A 25,112-nucleotide genomic window follows, 5' to 3' on the forward strand; every position below is an offset into this window, starting at 1 on the left:
CTTGACAAAGAAAGACTTTGACGACGAAAAGAAAATAAGGAAACAGAATTCAGAGGTAGAAATAAATAATTGAACAAAAGTTGAAAGAAAATCACTACAAGTTGATCTCTTCATAAATTGACGAACGCCTCGCATTTCAATTTTAAAATTGTATACTTCAGGTTTACGGGTGACTCGGTGTTAAATGATCGTGTTTATTATTGTACACCAGTTTGGTAATATATTTAACGATCTATGCTAAGGTAAAAACTATCTGCAGATCATTATTGCATCGGACCCGTAATTTGACCGTCGTCAGAATCTTTCTGAAAAATGGCCAGACTATAATCAATGTTTCGTAAAGTGAGACAAAACGGAGTTATATATTAAACTGAGAGCGTAGAATGTCCTGCGACGGTTTCAGATTTTTGAAAACTTGACGGATTAGAGAAAAATCGAGTATTTACATATTATATGCCCAATTTTAAAATCAACGACGTTGATCGAAGGGCCCAAATGAGACTCTGAGAGTCGCGGGGACACTATCCGAGCTCAGTGAAATTTTTATTGTTAATCAAGTGTTGCAGCATAGACGACGTCGGAAGCTCGAAGCAATTATAACGACGTTGCAGCACGCGAAGGGCGAATAATATAATTAACTGTGTATGTATACAAGCAAAAAAAAAAGAAAAAAAAGAAAAAAAAAGAAAAAAAACACAAAAAATATGAATATTACGATTATAAATATATTATAAATGAAAACAAAATTGTAACCCACTGTAAATATAAAATATAATATGATAATACAATGATTATTACTATGGTTTATTAATCTAATAAATTCATATATTATATGATATTAATTATGATAAATATATTGATTAAGAAGAGGTTCACGACGTGCCGTGTGTATGTGGGAATAAAATACAAAAATATACTGGACATTGTTCAAGTCGGTAGATCGGATTTATTTTCTTTATACTCTCTCCCCGCGTTACCACCTTCGGATCAATTGCTCGACAAGTCAGCATTCGTATAGAATAAGTGGCTCCTTGAAGCCCGCAAGTGTTTGCTAAAATGATATATTCATGTTTCTTTACTATGGAAAAATGTATGTATAGAGCTACTCAACGTAATTAAAATACATTGATTGGAATTTGAATATTGGATATCCGTAAAGTAATCACATCACTGCAAATATTTCTAATGCTGCTTCTCTTGTTTGCTGTCATTTAAGAATTGGCTTATATTATTAACTCATAAACATCAACATTTTGAATTCTGGATCAACGCGCCGGCCGTCGGCAAAGTGAACACGTGACCGTCACGTGACCAATAGCAACGGTAGTCTCGACCAAGTCTCGACATTGCAAGTGGGTGAATTAACGCTGTAGTGCATGAGTTACTTGTGTCCCACGTCACGTGACACTAAAAGTTGTCTGTCGTTGGTCTATGATCACGTGATGAGTCTGTGACTTGTTTGTGTACGCGTGCCTAAATTATTTACCCAGCGGATTCCATGCCGAATCAGAGTACATTTGAGGTTAGCATGTGAGTCGTGAACTACTATTGTAATAAAATCAATTTGAAGACGAAAAAGGCCATGGACGCTCATGATTTATTCAAAAAACTCTCCGTCGGGGCAAAGTTCGATACGAAACGTTTTCGACGCGATGCAGAGAAGTTCAAGGTAAGCTTTTACATTTAGGTTATGTATGATCTCTCTCGGCACGCTGCAAACTTCCCTCCGGAGATGTATTTGTAGAAATGTTTGTCATAATTGAAATGTTCATTGAAAAATCTCGACTGAGAGAGATCTTCATTTTGGTATTATCAAACGTTAGTTGGTTGTTAGTTAAACATATGCAAAATGTTTACTAGCTCGTCAAATCGTCAGCAACCGAGAATGTAGTCCAGATAAAGGAAGAGCCGAAAGATGAAGACGAGCCACTGGGTGTTCCTGAAAAGAGAAAATGGGTGGAGGACGAGGATGGAGCTGGAAATCTGACCCTTGTCGGAGATATTTCCGTTCCCAAAGATGGGAGTAAACGGAAGCACAAGAAACAGAAGAAAGAACTTACAGTGGAAAAGCAGAATCAGCTTGGCAAAGAAAAAGTACATCGAAGACTATCTTTAAATATATTGAAACATACATCGGCTAGATATTAAATTGACGAGCTCACAAGTATCGTCAATATGTATCAGAAGTAAAAACCTTTGATTCCTTCAGATCAATCAACTGCGAAATTCACATCATATATCTGTGATTGGACGGCATGTTCCTGCGCCGATCGAAGAGTTTGACCAGCTGTCATCGAGATATCAAGTTGCAAGCGATTTGATACAGAATATAAAAAACTGTCGCTACAAAGAACCAACTCCAATCCAAATGCAAGCACTACCCATTTTGATAGAGGTACGTGAAATTAGCCTGAGTCACTTTATTCTGAATTGGAGTCTTTATATCTACAATCGATATTGGGTAGAAGAAACACTGAGTACTCGGTGTTTCGCTGCTTAAATAATTAAGTACACTAGCCAACATTCATTAAAGCTTCATCGTTAGGGTAGGCAATTACTAGCCTGTGCTCCGACTGGGTCAGGTAAGACAGCGGCCTTCTTGGTGCCGATAGTTAACCAGCTAAAAGGGCCACAGAAGAAGGGATTCCGAGCTATCATAGTCAGTCCAACGAGAGAACTGGCCAAGCAAACTTATCGCGAGTGTTTAAGGATTGGCGAAGGGCGTGGATTCAGAGTTCACATCATCAGTAATATCAATCAGGCCATGTCTAAATACGGGCCAAAAAGTTCACAAAAATTTGGTGAGTATCTGCCTCCACTTCTATTCACTCCAAAAATTGCAAACTTCCAATGTCTGTTAATTACGAGTTTTATTTCATTATACCACAGATATACTTATCACCACACCAAACAGGCTTGTGTATTTATTGAATCAAGACCCGCCGGCTATTTCGCTGAAAAAGTAAGATAGTACAGCAAATTGTTTGATATCTAGTCTTTCATTCTGCATGCGAGACGTTCCGCAATCATTCTCAATACTTTTTCTCATTTCCCAATAGTGTTGAATGGCTGATTGTTGACGAAGCAGATAAATTATTTGAGGAAGGAATAAGGGGGTTCAAAGATCAGCTGGATCAAATTCAGAAAGCTTGTACCAATGAAAATCTATGTCGAGCTATGTTCAGTGCTACCAATACTCCTGCGGTGACAAAATGGTGCCGGCAAAATCTCAAGGGTCTCATTACGATCACTGTGGGACATAGGTGATATCTTGAATTATTCAATTATCACCATTTTTGTTTTTTTTTTTCCCGGCTTACTTGATCTTAAATTGATTAGTGCGCAATTTCAAATGCAGTGATTAATACTAAGCTGAAAATAACCAGATTTCAACCATTTCCAGAAATTCTGCAACAAATCTTGTCACTCAAGAACTATTATTCGTTGGAAGCGAGGGAGGAAAGCTTGTAGCATTCAGAAACATCATTCAAAAAGTAAGTTACCGTAAAAACTCTACACATCAGAATTTTTTCGCGATTGCTCTACTTTTTCTTCCAACTCTTTAATACACGTGAAAAATTTCTTGCCCCAAGGGAATGATGCCGCCAGTCCTCGTATTTGTGCAAAGTAAAGAGAGAGCTCAAGAACTTTTCAACGAACTTATATACGATGGAATTAACGTCGACGTTATTCATGCAGACAGAACCCAGACACAGGTGCGTAGATTCTAATCGTTGTCAAGTAGTTTTTATTCCTATACAACTGTGTCGAAAGGTTCAATAATAAGTAATAATCATTCATTTCATTTGTATTATTTCCAGCGGGACAACGTTGTGCGATGTTTTCGCGAAGGTAAAATCTGGGTTCTGATATGCACGGAGCTAATGGGACGCGGTATCGACTTCAAGGGCGTTAATCTCGTCATTAATTACGACTTTCCCCCTTCAGCGATATCTTACATACACCGAATAGGTTAGTAGCTTCATAAATTATTTAAAAAATTGAATTCCAATTGTTAATAAAATGATTGTAAATAGGGCGCACTGGTAGAGCGGGTCACAGGGGCAAGGCTATAACATTTTTTACTCAGGATGATACGATAAACTTGAGAAGGTGAGTGCATTGTCGCTAAACGAGCGTCGATACAAATTGTTCTCAGGTACCTTTTTATTGTTTCATATTATTTTTATATGCCAGTATTGCAACTGTAATGCGTGACTCGGGATGTGAAGTACCAGATTATATGCTGAGCATGAAGAAACACAACAAGAAAGAGAAACGCGAATTGGAAAGGAGGGCACCTCAAAGGGACAAGATATCAACTATTCCAACATACGAAGACATACGAAAAGAAAAACAGAGGTGAGAAAATATTGTAAAATTTTATTCTTGTCTCATTTCAGCAAATATAAAGTGTCGATTAATCTGACCTTAAAAATTTTATTCATTCATCTCAAACATTTGCGATCTGTGTTGAATACGTTTTGATGGACATTTCCTGAATCAAATTTTTTCCATTTCTTCTTATTTTCAGGAAGCGATTGGAGCGGAGCATTAAGGGAAAAGAAGGCCAGCGTAAACTGATTGAAAACGGTGATAATCTCAAAGAAAACACTATAAATTCACAATCACCAATATTGAACAACAAACTTAAAAAAGAAGGTAAAAAATTCCCTGGTCAATTATTAGTCAAGAAGAAAAAGTTGTTACATAAAAAGAATGAGAAAAAGACAAACCAACTTCTTACAAACAAAACGATAAAAAAAAGAGGTAAAAGAAATGTGAGTTCATAAATTTAGATATCAATAATGCAACAATAAAAATGTGAATAACCAGATGCATCAAAAATTGAGTATCAAAAAAATCCCATAAGTAATTTTTCTTCTATTAATCATCCATCGATTATTCAATAAGCTTAATGCGTGCTCGACGACACAACTATAAATAAATACGTCAATATGAAGATCCACTAACCTCTAGTGTTTCTTTAATATGTGTTTTTGTTCCAATTATTCTTCAAGGATTGTGAAAATATTAACGGTAAAGTAAATGAAAGGCTAGATTTCCGACACATCGTGAAAAACATAATAAATATTTATTAAGAAATACAGCATCCATACGACACAGATTCATTTTTGTACAAAAAGATTTTCCTTATTCGGTATTTACATATACATAGACATAGACTTACAGAAAAGACAACAGTGAGTACAGACTAGAAGGTTAGCTTATTTTTAAAAAAAATTATCAGTAATCTGTGTATAGCAGTTAATTCGCTTACTTAATTAGATCTTCTGATTCCCTATATTCATGTAAGGCAAGATCGTCTGAAAATTTCGTCAAACCTTGTACATATAGTTGTGGCGTTACAGAAGCTGGTGAAATTTTTATTATGTCATGGGAGGAAAAAAAAAGTTAATAAACTAAAAGGATAAAACGAATATATTGTTTATAAAACAGAATCGATGAAACAATCAACTTTGGCGACGGAATTAAATTATCAATTTAACTTAACAAACAGTTACCACATCAGTCTTAACATAATTCGGATTCAACAGACAAGAAAAGTTTGTTAAACAATTACTTTAAGGCACCGAATCATCAGTGTGAGATTATTTCGACATCGTATTCAACGCTACCCTGGAGCATTGATCAAAAGGTATTATATCGAGTATTACATGCAATAATTTATACAAATAATTGTTTTAACCTTTAGAATACATGAAAAAAAAAATCATAACGTAAGCACTATTGAGCAAAAATAGTTTGTTTTTTTTTAATATAAAAACAATAATTATTGTTAGCCCCATATCAAACTCGATTTATGCTGCATTGTAGTAAAATTATTATGACATGTGTTATTACTAGTATTTCAATTCGATTGCTGTAAATAACTTGTTAGGAGAAATGCTTTTCTGAAAAATAGGTGATCAAGATTCTTATTCATGCAGTGTATAAAGTTTTTGTTGAGGAAGAATACCATCCATCATCAGTTCATTGTGTAAAACTTTAAACAGTGCTTGTGTCTTTTTACGTGAAAGGGAGACAAAAACAGTACCGACTCTCCTTAGTACACGAACGTATTTGATTCAAATCAGAATACACCGATCAATATTGTCAGAGATTAAAAATGTTGAGAAGGCTACAAAAAAAAAAAAAATCAAAAAGAGAATCGTGACTGTTTGTAGTTACGCCCAGTCACGTTTCTAGACCTCGAATGATTTTTATAGCCAATGACAAGGTGTATCACAACTCACAAGTCTAGGATGTCTCGAATGAAAAGTTCCACTTTAACAGTTCACTTTTTACATAATTGAACTAATGCAATAATGGAACGCCTGGAAATTTTCATGAGATAAGGAGATGATTTTAAACCATCTCGCCGAACACTAAATTGCACTCGAATTGCACAGTTGAGATGCAGGATTTCGTTAAATTATGAAATTCAGCAAACTACGTTTCACACAGCCAGTCGCAGGGCAATTTTGGCATTTTATTTGCTGGCCACGGTAAATAGCCGGCTGTTTTGAAGACCCAATAGTCGTATGATACTTTTGCAACAAGGCTAAACAATAGTATTATTTCCAAAGCGATAATGTAGTATATATAATCCGTCCAGTCCCCCGGATACACACACATCCTCGCTTGCTCCAAGTCGATAACTTTTTCTCTAACATTTTCACACAATACCTCGTCGTAGTCCATAATTCGTGTTTGCAACCATACCTGAAACAATTTTTTTACCATAAGATAAAATTGAACACTTTAATACATGATCGAACTTGTGATTTTACAATACCTTTACGGATTTAGCTGTGTTACAATCGCAATGCAATTTGTTTCCCCCGAGCATTACATGCCTGTTGCTTGAAAATGTTTTGCCGTGTGTGTAAGGAGCCAAAATGTATCCAGGAAGCTGTGAATTGGTTGTAATTTCATTGAAAACAGATCATATTTTGAAAATAAGCAAAACCTGAGCGCTGGTAGAACTTACAGTTTTGATTTTATTGAATCGCAAACTGAGCATGTCGTAATTGTCGAGGAATTTAGATCCCTCTAGTTTATTAATAGATGAAATTTTGTTGTTATCCGCAAGGAATACCCTGATGTCTTCGTAGTAAGGATTGTTGCTTAAATCGTCGAGAACCGTTATCTACAGTAAACGAGATTGGATTAACGACTTATTATCATCATTGTCATTATCATCGACAGTTGTAGTCAGGTCAATTAACTCAAACAATATCCGTTCTTACGTTGTTGTCCGATACGTTAAGAGAAGTTGTATTACGGGGCAATTTTTGTGGCAATTCCGAGAGCTGAATTGACGAACAGTCGACAGTGACAGTTAACATCGGCGTCTTTCCTAGAACTATATCTAGTCTGTTAACGTCGCATTTGCACTGCCACGAGTCGCCTTTTGGACAATCAGGTTGCAGCTGAGAAACATTTGGAAAATGATCAAATTATAACCGAGCTCTCTGAATTTTGGAAAACAGTACAGGAGTCATTTTTCTTTTAGCTACCACTCACCGAATTAATATAACGCAATTGACTGAGCCACAAATGTTCCGTTGTGTTGAACCAGTGCCAAGTTTTGTTGGTCGAACAGACTGTTTCAGGTTCTCTGTTAAATTTGATCTGTTTTTGCACAGTTTTATTAATATACTCGTAGATATTCTGACACCAGATTGTGTCGGTACCTGTAAATTAATTACATTATTGTTTGTTTTTATTTTTCAGATATTGCCTGCACCATTTTCTCGTCATGCATTTCTAGCATCGATGCAAAATGATCGTTAACTACTGTCGACTTGCCTGCGATATCCAGCCAGAATACCCGATCCTTGATGCTGTTCAAATTTGGTAAGTCAAGTAATTTGTTATTGGACAAGTCCAAAGTCGTGAGCTGATTAAGACGATTTAAACTGTTGTCCGCAATGTCGACCAGACCATTATTGGATAAGTTTAAACAAACCAGCGGCGTCATCATCATGAATTGTTCCTTGACGTGTTTTACGCTTCCGTCAGTGATGGCCAGTGATTTTAAGGACCTCCATCTTTTGTCATCGGCAAAAATAGTATCGATGGTCGCATTTCTAATATGAATATGGGTAACGGTGTTGTTTGTTCCTGAAAAATTGAGGAAACGGTATATGTGAACAGAAATTCAGCCAAAACTTAATTCTTACTAGTAAAAAACGAGCAAGGTACTTTATGCAATTTGACAAGTATTACCTGTACAAGAAAGTCCTTGCTCAAGGGTAGCGTTGTTTACGTTGCAGCAGAGAATTGCATTGTGCTCCGGGTTGTCGTTTACGTCAGAAATCCGCTTACAGTGACAATCTTTCGCTTCCGGACAGTCTGAAGCAGGTCTATAAAAGCATTGATCATAAAAGGCGCCCGATGCTCCCGAGCTGTTTGCTGCCAGCGACTGATCCTCCTCGGTTCTAGCGTTAGCCAAACCAGCGTACAAACAAACTGTCACTACCAGCCACTGCATCTGTAAAGAAAGAAAGAGATATAAATAGAGAAAGTAGAGAAAGTTGACACTGTAGTAATTTGCAAACACGGCTAACTTCGGTAAATTAATTACGTCGACTTTTATCACCTCGGCAAACAATAGCTTTCTTGTTTACACTGCGGGAGTGGCTAGTGTGAATAGGGGGTGTTACGATTAAGCAGTGAGCTTCTCGTCTTTCAATCCAAATCAATTATTAATCCTCAATTAATTCCGATCTTATACATGGGTATATAAGATTAGAGTTTCTGATGCCACAATCTTATGCATTATACATTACGCATGTACGGATCGTAGTAAATCTGCTGCATTGTACCGCGTTGTGCTAGCTAATGAATATGCATTACGTTTCACTGAGATGCTTTATCTGGAACATTCTCGACCTTCGAGGGCTACTGGAGTCTATTGCATGAATATTTCGAAATAATTTTGACGAATTTCTTATCTTTGAAATATATTTGAATAGAATTTTACTCGCTCGACGTAAAGACAACAAAGGCAAATCAAGAAAGTTGATATAAGTGATTATTTTTATGAGCAATTTGAGTTTATTTAAGCCGATTGTTTCTCGTATCAGAGTTTATGGATACACGATCAAAATTATAGTTTTAACGTTACATATAGACTGGTTGTTGAAGTAGAAACTTTATTTTATTATACCGCACTAAATTTATTTGTCGATTAATTTACATTTCTTACTTTTCAGTGCACTAAAAATGATTAGCGTCGGAGTGAATCAGAAGACGATAAATGATCATAATTACACCGCAAACTACCGGAGATTCTGTACGTGCGTCTGGTTTCGTACAGCACTTCTCTTCGATTGCGGTTTCTCTACAGGACAACGAAAATACATCTACGCTGTGAGTATGATATTTGCATTATTTTTTAGGTATATACTAAAAGATAATAATAAGATTAATTTATTGCCATTCACTTTCCGAATATGTATAATCTATATTTGAAAGTCGCTCGTGCGTTGAGATTTAATTGGTTCGTTCGAGGCTGTTAGCTTTTGACTTTTCCAATCTGACGCATGGATCGCTCGACTCTTCCTGTATATGCATACTCACAAGTGTACGATTAAGTCAGGACTTTATCTAAAGACTTTGAAGACTTGTAAATACTCTAAAAATACGAACCCGTTGCTTCAAATAACTCGTGTCATCGTTGACTGTGTGTGTGCAAAATGTGTACGTAAAGCACAGTAGCATGTAAATCTTTTAAGAACTCAATTTATCATTATAACGTATTATGTAAACGTACAGCAATTTTCTTGAATGTGTACCTCTACGTAGATATACATAAAGTATGTATAACATTTCACGTAATTATGAAAATTGCTTAAATCTGGCACAAAGAAAAGGAAATTTTGTCGTCACTTGACCAACAATTTCACAAATTACTCTACGTTCGAATTTTTATGTATAGCACGCGTCGTACAACTAACACGACTTTTCCTGCACGGTCTGCAATATTCTCATGAAATTTATTGTTCTAAATTTTTTCCATTTGTTTTTTTTACAAAGACAACATTGCAGCTAGACTCGCTTGTATAATCAAACGATCGTACGCGTATTGTTTGTTGATCGATAGTCTTTAGATATCGTCTATTTTTGTCTATCCTTCTCTATGTCTCTCTCTTTTTCTATCTCCAAATTTGCTCTCTCGATTAGCAATGAGTACGATCAGCTTAAAATATCTGCTCCATTCTTCACTATTAGCTTTGCATATTTTTATACGTATAACATTGCAGCGGTGCTTTGTTTCGCATGTAGAGAAACCTTCGTTTAACAAGATAATATGGAGTCATTTTCGTTCATCATATTTAGCTATGTGTTTATACATATAGCGCAGTATTACACGTATAATCTAAATTGCTAGAGCTGGGCATAATACACGTTAAACATGAATGTGTGACATCCAAGTTAAGTCGTAACTCTGATAGTTGGAAATTTTTATCGTTTTTTTTTTTATATTTGGATACTCACGACTGAATATAGTTAAACTCTTGAGTTACAGTTCCGAGTGCGCAATGCCTGCGCCTAAATAAATGTATAAAGTGTAAAATAACCGGTATCAGAGAAACATGATTGAAGTTTATTTATGCAGTCAGGCTCTGCACTTGTATATTCGCATACTTGTGCAGATGCTTTCCAGATCTCTTTACATATTTTATAGATGCCTCAGACGTTTCATGATTATATATCCTTTATTTATAGCGTATGTGTGTTTACATGAACGTGTACAAGCCGATAATATATCGTAAAGGTGGCAAGAAAATTTTGTTTATTTCAAGGTTCAATTATAATTTATATAATAAATTCAATTATAAAATTACCCGTTGTAATTGCTTCGGCCAGCTGTTATCGAAATATTAAATTGATGCGCTGTGTGTAAACGAGAGAGGAGGAAAAATTAGTTATTTTGCTATTAGATACTTAATTACTATGCAGGATTGAGTGTTCGAAGAGTAGCTAAATAACAATGAGTATGCGTGAAAAGGAAGAAGCATGTTTTTTTTTCAAAATTTTAACGAGACCTTTGTCATCGAGTTTATATCACATTATAAAGTATATATTAATAGATAATTAATTATGCTTGTATAACGTGCTGCCAGTGTGTGCTACACGTATAATGTAGATATTTTTTAATAAACTAGGAACGACGAAACCTTCGCTATAACTTTAATTTTTTGTTTGCTGCTAAATGCTAAAAATATATCTAGATACTGACAACGGTAATCTCGTGTGTCATTTTTTCACTGTCGCGTTTTAGATTTCCTTCATTTCACTTTTCTTCTCTTTGTAACGTGTATGCAACAAATACCCGTTTGAATTACACGCAAATAAAGTAATGAATTCCGAAACGTGGTTATAAATAATCGAATCAGGTAGAGCAAACAGCGCAGCTTCGATACGACTGCGATAAAGCTGTAAATTAGAATAATAACGTATGCATGCATACATAGACGTTAAAATAAAAATAGGTGAAAGAGGAGTAGGGAATAAAGGGCGAAAAATTAATACTCATAATTTGTTCTTACGATTTTATTATTATTCGAGTACTATACATGTGGGTATAAGGTATAATGTGTATAAAAAAAGTCGCTGCTTTCAATCTCATATCTAGAGTTGTATATATTGACTATCGTATCGGTACATATTTAATTATATTTGAACAAGTTCCTTTTTGCAAAAAAAAAAACATTGAGGACATTTTCTAATAATTATTACACATATTGCGAATTATCATTTTTTGTTTTTTTCACTTAAACACTGCCCAAAAGTTGAGTTTTTTTTTTTTTTTTTCATCTCACCGGCTGTAAATTACAGATCGCACACGTGTATGGATGTATGTATTGAAACAAGAAAAAAAAAAAACGTCGAGCAAAGATAAGATATACGTTTTTCAATAAGTGCTCTTCAATCATACACTGTTTTTATCCTCTTCTTTTTTGTGCAAAAAATCTTGATGAAAAACAGTTTTAATGAAAATTTCCGATACAGCTATATAAGGTATGGCGTCTGGTTAATAAAAAATAGCGATAACGACGGATTATGTGCATACATATGTATATATACAGCCGATTTGTTCGCATAGGATAAAAATATTGTAATTGCTGCACTCGGTCATATATATATAGGTATATACCTAGAATCGTTTTTCACTCGCGATATTGCTTCGCGTTCTTTTCTAGTACTCACATTAGAAGCGTAAGAGTTCTTTATATATATGTGCTTCATTATATCTATTTATAAAACTTGAATCGTCGTCGTTGTCGTTGTGCGCTGTTGAATGTCAACGCGAAAGATAGAGATAGAGAGTGGGAGAGAGGAGGGGGGATAAATTCCGGGATTCAGAGAATGTTATTCATCTTTAAATCTTCACCAACGTATCATCCGCCTGCATGACTTGTTGCTGTTGCTTGACTTGCTGCTACTGCTGCGGCCTTGACGTTTTAATAATTACGTATTACGACGCTGGCAATTAGTTCATGTTATATATACATATATATGTAGTATCATATACGGTTTAAAAGTATAGTCCGAATACGCGTCCAGGCCGTCTCACTTCATATTTGGTGTACTCCGTATTAGTGGGCGAAGGAGAAAATTAATTTTTGTTTACCCATTTTTGTTCTTACTGCTGCATGTATCAACTATCAATGCGCAGTTTAAATTATTGTATCGCTACGGATGTCGATGTTGAGTGTACGAGTACACTGAAGCATACCTAGAGGTATCGTTCGTAGAATAGAATCTGTGAAAATACCTTCTTAGAATCAATTTTCTGTTAATACTTAATCTGCGAATTCAGCCCGTTAAATCACTTTTGAGTCGTGTGTTTAGACGCATTTGTTACTTATTGTGATTACGATGCAAGTGGGCTCTGAATAAAACTCTTCGCGGTACCAATTTTCGAATCTTGAGAGCCAGTCAGTAACCCTGATACACGGCAGGAGCAGCAACTGTATCGGGTCGATTTATAAATAGGAAACAGAATACTCATGTAATAATAACTCGAGACAGGGATGATTGATATAGCGAGATGAATGATACGTCGAGTTTGAAGATTTTCACCGTGTTAATCGTGTAAAATAGTCGGTCATTCACACGTAATATGTATCATCAATTTGACGGGTGTAAAATTATTTAAACACGTTCGACCATATCTGCTGATATACGTATTGTATAATACCGAAAATGACAAACTTCCGTCATCGCGCAGGAAAAGAAAATTTCGTATTGTGTGTGGGTATTTATCTATAAAGCGACATAGAAGTTGTCAGGTTCATTAAACGTTTCCAACTTCCGGTATTGAATAAAAATTGATCACCGCGTTTGATCTACATATGAGAACGAACGAACGCACAACGTTTAACTTTAATTCACTAGGTTGAAGTTGGTAACGTTACTTCCACGATGAATGTTTGGGAAAAATCATTACATACTTCAAATATAGCAAATCATAACAAAGCAAACTTGTTCATATTTTGAAGGGCCAACTCCTGAGATAGCCGTTCTCAAGTTGTAAAACAACGTTTTTTTCCATCATGTTTCGTTACGTTAACGTTACCAACTTCAGCCTTGTTCTAATTCTCGGTATTTAATTCTCTCGTTTTATTAATTTTTACTTCTTCTTACAATCAAATTACATATCATACATTGCACAAATATAAGAGAGGAATAAAACAAGTTTTTGTTAATAAAAACCGCGCGCCTCAGTTTACTACACGAGTAACCGGAAGTAACAAACATTCGCGTATCGGCGTAACGGAAACGGTGAGTCGAGGCAAGGTTGAAGTTAGTTACTTAGTCATCGTAACGAAACATCGGGGTAAAAATCACAATTTTTTTAGTTTTACATGAGGCTGAAATTAGTAACGTTATTGTAATGATCTACGTTTCGAAAAAATCGTTATTTCACAGTTGCAGAACTGTCTGTAATCCAATAAGTCATAATAAGAGAAAACGTATTCATATTTTAAAAACTTAACTACTTCAATGTCACTATAAACTTGCAAAATAGTATCCCTCCCCCCAATGTTTCGTTGCGTTAAGGTTACTAACTTCAGTCTTATAATTTCACAATGATTTCGAAGGAACTAAGTTTTCGATATGTGAGTGTGTTTTGCTTTATTACGGTATAACCTGGTATAACTGACTTTCAGCCGATTCCAAATCCCGAAATAACGGATTTCCTCAGCACGAATCGATACGATAACGTGACTAACTTCAATATAACGAGTCGAGGGAGTGTAAGACAAGCGACTATCTGTTACACTTGAAATTAGCGAGCGACGTCGCGTTCCTAGTCGGCGGAAATCGGTCCATCACTTCGGTGTACACAACATTATATCTTTGTGCGTTTATCAGTATTTACAGTCCGCTTTTGAAACGCTGAATTTTCCTTATCGCTTGATCCGAGCGCATTAGCTGAAGAGAGACATAAGGCTGAAGTTAGTAACGTTATTGTAACGATTAACGTTCCGGAAAATCGTTATTTCACGATTGCACGAATATGTGAAACTCAGTAAATCATAACAAGACAAAATGTGGGTATTCATATTTTGAAAACTTGACTACTTCCAAGTCGCTATAAACCTGGAGAAATTAACTTTAACTGCGTCGAACGCGGTTAACCGCATCAATGTTACGAATTTTTTTCGTCACCATTTTCTCTCCATTCTTTCGTGCATTAACAATATGATATTATGTTATCTGCAGGCTTGTTATGTTAACCCTCGAGGTCGTCACGACTCACTCGGTCCAACCACAATGCCAAGAGAAATACCAAGGATATTAATACACGCTGTCTCTGCTGGTGGGAAGGTAAATTACACACATATGTATTGTTACCTCTTACCGTATCCGTATGTTTACTTGTTAAGAACGATGAATATATTTGAATCAGTTTTACCTTTGAATCAGAATCGCGATGCAGCTATCATGAAAATTATTTCCCCAGTTTTATCCACTCTTCCATCACCCGAATGCAATAAAATTGCAAATTGTCACGGACGGTATAAATTACGAGCCGTGATTCATTCGCTTCCACTCTTTATCCCCGTTCAAAGTTCAGTAGAATCGTGAAGACTTTCCGTGTTTCTTATTTCCCTCTTCCATATTGTTGCCGGTATGTACTGACGAAAAATTTGTCCAAAAGTTTTACCTTCACTTGTTACAAACTCTGGCAACGGGTAGGTGAAACTGTATCACGAATAATACGCGGATGATGCAAACAACGCACAGTGCGGGGCGCTAAATTGGATTAATTAATTAATTCGTTTGACCAGAGTTGATGGCCCGGGTTTGCAGGGGTTGCCCTCGCTTAATCAGTTCAAATTGTACACACATAGGCGACCGGTCGGTTTAAACAACGCGTGTCAAACCATAAAGGATTGAAATGAAACGTATCAACGCCGCGCACACCGTCTTTTCTTTCTTAAATACGCGCAACACGTGTTACACATACGCTCTCCTCTCCTCTCCTCTCCGCGCTAGGTATAAGTATTGTTCTTCTTCATCTCCCACCCTGCAGCATCGTTTTGTCCCTACAATCGTTTAACAATGCGGTGTAAATACGACCGATGATGCATCGCCGGTCGATGATCAGGCTGCCTTAGCGCGGTCAAAGATCATCGAGTGATGCGATCGTGAACGTATTGTACATACTTATACCCTACAAACCGCTAAACGCAAGCTGTTGCACAGGCGGTCGCTTTTTTAACTCGCAAGTTGTTGCCCAACTGCCTGTACGTACGTACAGAGAGCCGTGCCAGACCCGTTTACTCTTTCTCTCTCCCTCTCTCTCTCCCTCTCTGTTTCACGGGCCAATCAGCCGCCGTCTCTCGTCGTCTGCGATTCCTTTTCCTGTGTTTGGTTCTTTTCTTCCCTTCTCTTTTTTAAATGTCGAAATACATATCCCGATATTCCGATTGAAATGCCAAATGAGACGCGGAACGATTTCCGACGGCAAAGCTCGCCTGCGTGTCGTGCGTACGAATTCACGCGCGCTACGCGCACTCTGCACGGATACTGAAAACTCCCTACTGCTGACGATGACTACTGACTGCCTGCTGCTTCGGTCGCTGCTGAGTTCCCTCCCCCCTTTCCTTCTCTTTCCTTCTCTCACCAGACCTACCGATAGACTTGCCATAGCTTCCACCTAGACCCGACTTACCCGTAATAGACCAGTCACTTTGTACAGAAAAGGAAAACCTGAAATTGCAATTTTCGGTACCTCTATATTCTTATTCAGATCTTTGCTGTGCTGGGGGGAGTCGACAGTGGTCCAAATCCAGAATTTAGAACAGTGTCTGCAGTAGCTTCTTCACCCGCCGTTTATGGTTTAACGATAAATCGTAAAATATCGATTGAATACAAAAAAATTGTCAGACCAAAGTTGTAGAGAATTCAAAAAATTTAGTTATCGCCGTTTTAAAGTCAGAAGTTGAAAATGGCAGAGTTATTTCACAAAAACAAATTCCCCTGTAAATTCCAAATGGCAGCCGAAGGTACTGCAAAATATAGTCAAAATTCTGGATTTACCTTTTTCAATACCGACGACACCCCCGTCACTAGGGATTAGAAAAAAATAATTGTAAAATAAAAAAATTACAAATGTTTCAAATCTTACACATAATTCCGATTGGTCTGTAATAGCTAACATGAATTAGAAGAAAACGATGTGTAGACCGCTGCCGGCCGTCGGTCCCGCTCTTCGCGTAAATACATTTTGGAAAATAGCAATGAAAATCGCAGCGTAACCAATTTGACAGATCCGTTAGTACGATTTTTGGGTACAATGTTGATATTAATGTTCCTTCTGGCAACTGGTTTTCCTTCTTTCTCTCACGTAGGGTTCTTCGAACAAGAAAGCCGTGCGAAGTGCAAAGGAGGAAATTGACCGATTTTGCGCCAGTGGCACGTTTGACTCGTTTCAGCAGAACAGAAAAATAAGCTCAATTATTTTGATGCGGTAATTATGCGGAATGCAAATGTCGACGGTTGTGGGTACGAAATATCGCATAATAAGAACTACGAGAAATGAATAACAAGTCGAACGTTTTACATTGCACATTCAAATATTTATCGTGTGATTACAATTTAAGACACATTGATGTATAGGATTTTATCGATACGCAAGGCTTACTTGTACGTCACCATATCATGAATAATTTTTCAAATACACCTACCACGTCTTATAGGTATATGTAACATCTTACCGTATTATACGTGTCGAATTATTTACATTAATTAACTTATCGGTATTTACACAAAGATCATTATCATCGTTATTTACAATCGTAGGGCGAATAATGAACTTGAATTAAAAGTGCGTACCTACGTATATTATCATTAATTGGAAAATATTTTATCATTATATGTCTGATTGTGTTTAAATTTTATTACAATTTAATTAACGATAATGGACCGAATGCTATTAAGTCATTTATATTTTCATAACAGTATTACAATAATATCACCTATATATCTGTATTTATATATTTTTTTTTTACTTACGGTATATGGCTATTTTCTATAGTATACATATACTTACATAATGCAAATCTTTTCCTGCATGTGTTACATGTACGTAAACTGAGCAAAGTATAATATATCTATATAGGGTGTACATATAAAATTATTATTTTAATATATAATATTGCTTACAAAATGAATGCACATACGTATTTATTAATTAATTAATTTATTCATTTATTTATGCATTTTATATGCCAAGAAAACCGTTGTATGTATATATGCTTCCAATTGGATAAAAAAAAAAATTTCAACGAAGAAGCAAATTCACACAGCGTAGCACAATCTGACAATCAACGTTCACATAGACACAGTTACTTGCGCAATTACACCTCGTTACGGTAGTCATAATGAATTGGGTATATCATAGCAATTACCTAATGAACAAAAATGTATAAAATATCAAAGAAATTACTCAACTACTATACGTGGCACACGACGTTACCATCTCCAACTTGAGTCTTGCTATTCGTCTTACGCTAAACAGCTCGGTAGATTCAAAATTCAACGCTATCGTGTTACAAAAATAAAGAATAGCTTACAATCAGTCGTAGGTAGAGAAGAGGAATTTTTGATTATTTCTATTTCTAAATTGTTTCTCCACTTTGTAAGGGCAAGTGGAATGTTGATTTGAAAAAAATAATACCTTCGCACATTTATCTCTCACTTTTCATAATGTCTAACAAGTATAAAACTTTATTACAATTATCAATACCTTTTCTGCCAACATCAGTTTATAGTAAACTATTCTTTACATCCTAAACCGGCTGACCAGTTGCAGATACCGCCGACCGGATCGAAGGAAAGCTTTTTTGGACAAGTGTATTCGGTTCCGATCACCTGTCCGTTAACCATCCTTGCGCAAGTTATAAACTTCTTGCAAGACGTCGGGTGAGGAAAGTTTCCCTGATCCAAACAGCGGATCGAACCTCCTGCTGTGATCGATATCTTGCCAGACAGCTTAGGCTTTCCTACAATACGTTCTTCCGAATCTTCATAGTAATCGTAGTCTATTATCGCTGGACGACGTGGTCTGACCGGTGCAGTGTTTTCGGTAACTTTCTCGAAAGGCCTAGCTGGCCTCGTTCTTTGTCTGATGATTGGTGTTGTTGGGACTGTAGAGGATACTGTTACTTGAGGAGCTTCGGTTGTAATTATCCTACGCCTTAGAGAAGTTCTGAACCGTGGACGACCTGATCGCGCAACCAATGATTTGTCAGAATTTGATAATTAGTAGAGTTTTGGGCGGGAGAAAAATTTTACTGGGGGGATTCGTTTACTTCTAATTTGTTTAGTCGATTATGTTAACTAATTACTGTGATTACTGACATTGCTTTCAAATTATTCTCAATCTCATGGGTAGCAGTGAAGTATCGGGGAAATTGATATCAAATAAAGATGTTTAGAACAGTGATGACAAAGTGACTTTCATGTATTATTTCGTATTCGCATGCATTCGCTGGCCTAGCAAGCTTGCAAGGTATGTTGTTAGAGAGATATCAAGAATAATGAAAAGTATAGAGCAAAGCAGTAATTAAATAGTTAAAAGTTAGTAAACGTGCAGATTTTGTACTAGTAAAGAGTGAGTAGTATAAGTAAGAAGAAAGAGTAGGTACGTACACAGATAGAAATAGCAAGTCAGGATCGTCATGTGGTAGAGTAGGTGGTGGAATAAAATTATAAGTGGTGGTCAAGTGTAGTTTGAAGAGTTGAGGTATACACACAGAGTAGGTATAATCGGCGTTCATAACGTTGAACACGCGACAGCCGCAGGTCAGTTGAAGTCAGACAGACAGACAGACACGTGAACAGATAACGAGAGCCACATGAATCAATTAGTTGACAAATGAAGTAGGCACGTTGTTATGCTGAGTAATAAAAATATAAATAACAGTGATAACAAGATTGATTATTAATTCACAAGTAGAGACTTCAAAGCAAGTTGATAGCGGGACTCTGGAGGTTTCGCACCTGTCACTGTTGGCGGAGCTGGCGATGAGGGATCTCTGGCAGCTACGGTCACCTCCACTTCTTGCGCATGGCTGGCTTGGTCAAGACTTTCCAAAACATCCTTGTCAGACTCGAATTTCAAGGCTCCATCGTCACCCGCAGCTGGCTGGCTCTGCACTTCAGCTACAGGTAAAAATTGAACATCTTTTGTTGCATAATGATGGTAAATTGAATTGTATAATCATTGTAGCAAGTGATAGTTATCAAAAGATGAAACTCAAGCAAGTGATAGATATAAAACGATTAAACTCACCATTACTGGTTGAGCCACTCGTTGTACTCTGACCCAAACGCCCTCTTCTACGTACTTCAATGTTATTGGAAAGTTTTCTCAGAGTTGATACAGTTGCAGCTATATCACTTTCAGGAGCGGACGTCGATGTTCTGGGTCTCGCTGATCGAACCAGAGTTCCTGGAAGTCTCGAAGTACCCGTACGAGTCTTGAAGAGATTGATCTGTTGAGAGAGAATGGTAGTGAGGAATGACTCGGGGTAAGTTGATGATAAATTGATTATTCACATAGTATTAATAATTTGGAAATATTCGTACATATAAAGCGATTGATTATCGGTTCACAAAGAACAACACTGAATTCAACACAGCTTTAATGATATGAAAAAGATATATGTGTTTGTGCGAATGAATGAAAACGAATTTGATCTATATGCTAGATTGTGAATAGTGATTTTCAGTCAATACTCGTTTGGTTGAAAACGTAGATCTAAATGGTATCAACAACTACGTGTTGAGTTCAATATTTCATTGCTGCGATTCACTTGGATGCTGATTTTGAAAGGTTGCTTTGTAAAGAAATGGAAAAAGTGTTCCCGCAGAGACCACTGACGCGCCAGTACCAAGACCAAAACCAAAGATCAGCATTCAAGTACGAACGTTTAATGAAAGTAATATTCAAATCGGACAGAAGCATTCGAATGTTTTGGAAAAAGCATATCCAACATGTAACAGAAAGAGAGACACTGATAGAAAAAAATTAATTGCAAGAACAGAAAGTATAGCGAAGCACGACAGAGTATTTGAAATGGTTTCTGTTAACATGTAATGTGATGTGTTTGTGAAAGTACATGTATGATGTAGTTCGAGAGAGTATTCGCGTTAGTGAGTCATAGAAGATTCAGCTTTCTTTTTTTTCGTTTATCTGTTGTTAAATGCTGATATTCTTGAATGTGTATAAGTGACGTCATGAAGCGTTCGAGCAGGGAAACATTTATCTCGTGATCGAGAGCTTAGGATTTCCAATTTCCTGTATGGTATATTAGTGAAAAGTCAGTTTGCACTTTGAGCAGGCGAGTTTTTGTTTGTTTGTTGTTGTTGTTTTTTTTTTGTTTTTTTTTTTTAGTTTTCTGTAAGAAAAGAGACAGTTTTACGGCTGTAGCATTAGCTAAGAGGTAGAGTGAGCGCTCAGCCAACAAGCATTTCGGTGTAACTTGTCATCCAACACTGACCTCGCCGTCAGCTTGAACATCTTCTGACTTCGATACGGGTTCAAGCTCGAGTGCCGCCTCAGAAATTTTTTCGATTTGAGGAAGTTCTTCTCTTTGATAAACAGAAACCTTGCCGTAGCTCTCAGAACCACTGCTCAAATTATCAATCGTAACGTCTGCGTAATCTTGTTCATTAGTCTTGCGTTTGTATAACTTGTCGTTTTGTACTGTGGTTTCCGTGGAATTCAATTGCCTTTCCAAACTTAGCCTTGAAGTTACTGTTGATGATTCCGTTTGTCCTCTACCTCTACCGCTACCTTTACCCCTATACCTAGATCTTTCTACCACTACTCGTCTTCGTTGATTTGAATTAGTGCTCGAGACACTAGAACTTTGCACATCATTACTGGCACTGTTATTTTGACTAGATATTTTGGCATCTATGGAACTGCTATTTGTTTGATTAACTGCTGGTCGTCGTCTGTAAATTACACGATGTCTGACTATTTTATTTCTCACAGTACCATTACGAGGCTCTGGCGATTCGTTTATCTTGGGAACGAGTTCAGGGTTTGCAATACTCCTTATCGATGGACTGTCCAACACTTTCGAATTTCCTTTCATCGTTTCATTCACTATTTTTCCTGTAGTACGATTTATTATACGTCGGCGAACAAATCTTTTCCTTGGTTTATCGATTCCATTCAATCTGCTTGTATCTTGAACGGTTTGTACGTATGGTCGACGAATTCCGTTTATTCGTTTTTTAATTATTCGCCGGCGCACTGATTTCTTTCCTGGAATAGCTGAAGGTGATCTATAGAAGGTGTCACTTATAAGTTCTGAACTTGTAGATTCTGTCAGTACAGAACGTTTTGGCGCCTCTGTTAAACCCTCTAAAATTTGCTGCGTTACAGCTGTATCTAGCGCTGTGTCTTTTTCCACAATAGTCGAAACAGTATTAAAGTCTTTGTGAGCATTATTTGAAGGTGAAAATGTAGATCCCGAACTAAATGTAAATGGAGTAATTTGGGTTACAACTTGCTGATCAATCTTTGAAGGATATGTCGAATGTGTTTCTGAAATTCCAGATATTTCGCCTACAGAACTTGTGACTGTTGCTATATTGTTTGACTCAGTAGTTGATGCTTTGTTACTCGATACTGTACTTCCCATTTCCATTTCAGTCAATTTTGTGTCTGGGATAACGAAGGAATCTGTTGCTTCTTCAACTGCATTTGTTCCAAGAGAAACTGTACTTATAACCGAATCAGATGTCACTGAAATAGTCGAAACGATATTTTCTGTTGAGTAATCCAATTGTGTAACTTCTCGATTAAGGGTTGATGCTGTATTAGTTCCTATTTCAGAGTTCAAGGAAGAACTTGTCGTTACACCGGTTGAATCGTTTTCAATAATCCTTTCTGTTACAAAATCCACTGGGTTAGTTCTCCGATCATCAATTGGAACTGTTTTAGTTTCTATTTCAGGGTTTAAAGAAAAACTTGTCGTTGCACTGGTTGAATCATTTTCAATAATGCTTTCTGTTACAAAATCCAGTGGGCTGGTTCTTCGATCATCAATTGAAGCTGTGTTAGCTCGTATTTCAGGGTTCAAAAAAGAACTTTCGGTTGCACTGGTTGAACCATTTTCAGTAATGCTTGCGGTTGCAAAATCCAGTGGGCTAGTTCTTCGATCATCAATTGAAGCTGTGTTGGTTCCCATTTCAGGGATCATGGAAGAACTTGTCGTTGCACTAGTTGAATCATTTTCAGTAATGCTTTCTGTTGCAAAATCTAGTAGGCTAGTTCTTCGATCATCGATTGAAGCTGTGTTAGTTCCTATTTCAGGGTTCGAAGAAGAACTTATCGTTACACTATTTGAACTATTTTCAATAATGCCTTCTGTTAGGAAATCCAGTACATTGGTTGAACTGTTTTCAATAATATTTTCTGTTACGAAATCCACTAGAGTAGTTCCTGGTTTGTAAATTGAAGCTGTGTTAGTTCCTGTTTCAGGGTTTAAGGAAAAACTGGTCATTGCACCAGATGAACTACTTTCAATAATGTTTTCTGTTATAAAATCCAGTGGGCTCGTTCGTTGATCATCTATTGAAGCTTTAGTAGTTTTTATCTCAGGTTTCAAAGAAGAACCTATTATTATACTCGTCGTTGCAGTTCTTTCAGTTTTGAAACCCAAATCAATATCATGTGTTTCGCCATTGACTAATAAGTTTGATTTAAAATCAGAGTCTAATCCACTGGTGGTTAATGTGTTATCAAAGCTCTTAGTTGTTTCTGCTGTGACAGTTTCTTTGCTCTGATCATTGCTCGGAAAATCATCACTCTGTACTTCATATTCAGAGGCAGTCGTCTTTTGAAACTCTGTAGTCGTACTGCCAATCTCGGTATAATAGTTCAGGGCTGTGCTCGACTTCTTCACTTCGGAACTTTCTCTTAGACTTTTTGCAACAGAATCTGCATTGTATTTTGCTGTGGCTAAATAAGGGGTGGATGTAGGCTCATTCGTCACATCATAATACTCTTCTTCCTCACTTTCTAACCCAGATACAGTGGTACGCAGGTCTAAACTTGACTCAGGTTTTGAAGTTTCTTCAGATGTTATACTGCTGAAATCTTCAGTAGAGTATGATTCAAATTCAGCTATAGATTCAGATGTATAAATCTGATCGTTGAATTCGGTGGAAGCTACGGATTCCGGTGTTGATTTTACGGTACTCGGCTCAGTTAGCCTAGTTGACGTGTATTCTGCAGTAGTAGTGTCAGGTATGGCTGTTATCTCATCAGATTTCAATGACGTTCTATTAACATCTTTATTACTAGTCAGAATATCGTTGAGATTTTTTAGGCTAGTGTTTATTGTCGAATGCCAAGTTTCTTCGGACGCTGATTCATCTTGCATTGTGTACAACTCGCCGCTTATGTTCGTAGTATCCATTGCAATCGTTGATGGATTTTCGGTAAAAGTAGATAATTCCAGTTCAGGTACTGTGCTGTACAGTTGGGGATTTTCACTATTCGATTCTGTTGATTGCCGAGGAATTGGTGGAGTTGTGTTCTGAAGCAAAGTACTGCTCTCTATGCTTTTTGTCACATAGAATCCTCGATTGCGGGAACTTCGATACGGGGGCTGTGATCGGTTGCCTCGTACTGTAGTAATACTAGGCGTGGTCGAAGAGTATGAATCTCCGGTTACTTTAGGATTTGTATTTGAATTTTCATTAAATGATTCATCTGCCTTATGCTCTGTATTCGCATCTTGGGGACCACGATTTTGGTCATCATTGCTATACGTAATTCTTTGGTCATGTATATTAAAAGTTTTCGATTCTTTGCTATTATCGTTTGTCACGTTCTCTTGATTTATTATTTCTACTCGTAACAGAGACCTTAACACACTCTTCAATTTATATTCTGGTACCTCTAGTATTAGATCTGTTACAGGTCTATCAGATTCTAATATGCGAACAGGTATATTGACTAATTTTATTTTACGTCTCTTGGGTGTTACTTCGTCTTGCGTTAAAATTTTTATTGGAAGAGTAACTCGTAGAGGTGATTCAGTTGATGTTTTTAACTTTCCATAATGTATGATACTATTATCATTTTCTATGCTATTTTTGTACTTGTTATGCTCAGCAATTTTCCATGCCGAATAGTCGTTCAATTGATCTTGATCTTGATCTTCCTGCACGACCTTAACTTCTTCGATTCCTGTATCTTTTGTACTTTGTACATCTGCCGGTATAATGTCTCTCCCAAAAGTCGGTGTTATTGTCTCGGTGACATAATTAGTGTGCTCATTGTGATTTAAAACGTTGTCATCAAGTGAATTTTGGATTGAAAGTGTAATCGGTGTTGTGGTTGTGTAATCGTATGCAACAGTGGTTTTGTAACCAATGAGCTCCTTCAGGGTAGGTAATCTGACTGTTTCCGACGGTACCTGAAAATCAGAATGATTCAACTTTAATTTTGGTACGTTCCTTAGCAATCTCTCCTTGATATTATAATTTTGTTGTCATCCGTACTGTGCACTTAAAATATTTCCAAATTACAGTACGGTGATAGATTGAAT

At 36.8% G+C, this 25,112-nt stretch overlaps 3 protein-coding genes across 7 annotated transcripts in view; 1 reads left to right on the forward strand and 2 right to left on the reverse strand.

Moving 5' to 3' along the window:
• Positions 1-1,374: 1,374 nt before the first annotated feature.
• Positions 1,375-5,398, forward strand: LOC107222150 (probable ATP-dependent RNA helicase DDX52). Its single transcript, XM_046740986.1, has 12 exons — positions 1,375-1,669; positions 1,861-2,094; positions 2,210-2,395; positions 2,546-2,801; positions 2,890-2,962; positions 3,060-3,263; positions 3,404-3,494; positions 3,594-3,716; positions 3,822-3,972; positions 4,038-4,113; positions 4,198-4,362; positions 4,535-5,398. The coding sequence occupies exons 1-12, from the start codon at positions 1,583-1,585 to the stop codon at positions 4,791-4,793; spliced, it is 1,905 nt and encodes a 634-aa protein (XP_046596942.1). The 5' UTR covers positions 1,375-1,582; the 3' UTR covers positions 4,794-5,398.
• Positions 5,079-16,084, reverse strand: LOC107222157 (protein halfway). 4 transcript variants are annotated; one of them, XM_046740989.1, is made up of 9 exons: positions 15,697-16,084; positions 14,942-15,575; positions 8,236-8,500; positions 7,816-8,130; positions 7,531-7,700; positions 7,254-7,436; positions 6,995-7,153; positions 6,800-6,916; positions 5,079-6,726 (listed from the first exon to the last, which is right to left on the reverse strand). In XM_046740989.1, exons 3-9 carry the CDS (start codon positions 8,498-8,500, stop codon positions 6,454-6,456), a joined length of 1,482 nt encoding a protein of 493 aa, XP_046596945.1. In that variant the 5' UTR covers positions 14,942-15,575; positions 15,697-16,084; the 3' UTR covers positions 5,079-6,453. The 4 variants fall into 4 exon arrangements, with proteins under 4 accessions (XP_046596945.1, XP_015516881.1, XP_046596944.1 ...); XM_015661395.2 differs by having other exon boundaries at positions 14,942-16,084; XM_046740988.1 differs by lacking the exons at positions 14,942-15,575; positions 15,697-16,084 and adding an exon at positions 12,226-14,911.
• A 1,391-nt stretch (positions 16,085-17,475) lies between these two features.
• The window catches only part of LOC107222156 (mucin-4), a 28,393-nt gene continuing 20,756 nt past the window's right edge, over positions 17,476-25,112 (reverse strand). Inside the window, exons 16-20 of one of the 2 annotated variants that reach the window (XR_006904594.1) lie at positions 21,039-24,980; positions 19,829-20,030; positions 19,537-19,698; positions 19,186-19,433; positions 18,620-18,758 (exon numbers count right to left, since the gene is read on the reverse strand). Coding sequence is in view for 1 of the 2 variants with exons in the window: in XM_046740984.1 (XP_046596940.1) it covers positions 18,310-18,758; positions 19,537-19,698; positions 19,829-20,030; positions 21,039-24,980 (4,755 nt within the window). In the remaining variant the exon portion in view is untranslated. Of the gene's footprint in view, positions 18,759-19,185; positions 19,434-19,536; positions 19,699-19,828; positions 20,031-21,038; positions 24,981-25,112 lie in introns of both variants that reach the window. The other variant, XM_046740984.1, reaches the window with a different exon arrangement.

This window comes from Neodiprion lecontei, chromosome 5, assembly GCF_021901455.1.
Source record: "Neodiprion lecontei isolate iyNeoLeco1 chromosome 5, iyNeoLeco1.1, whole genome shotgun sequence".
In the NCBI taxonomy this organism is placed as follows: Eukaryota; Metazoa; Arthropoda; class Insecta; order Hymenoptera; family Diprionidae; genus Neodiprion; species Neodiprion lecontei.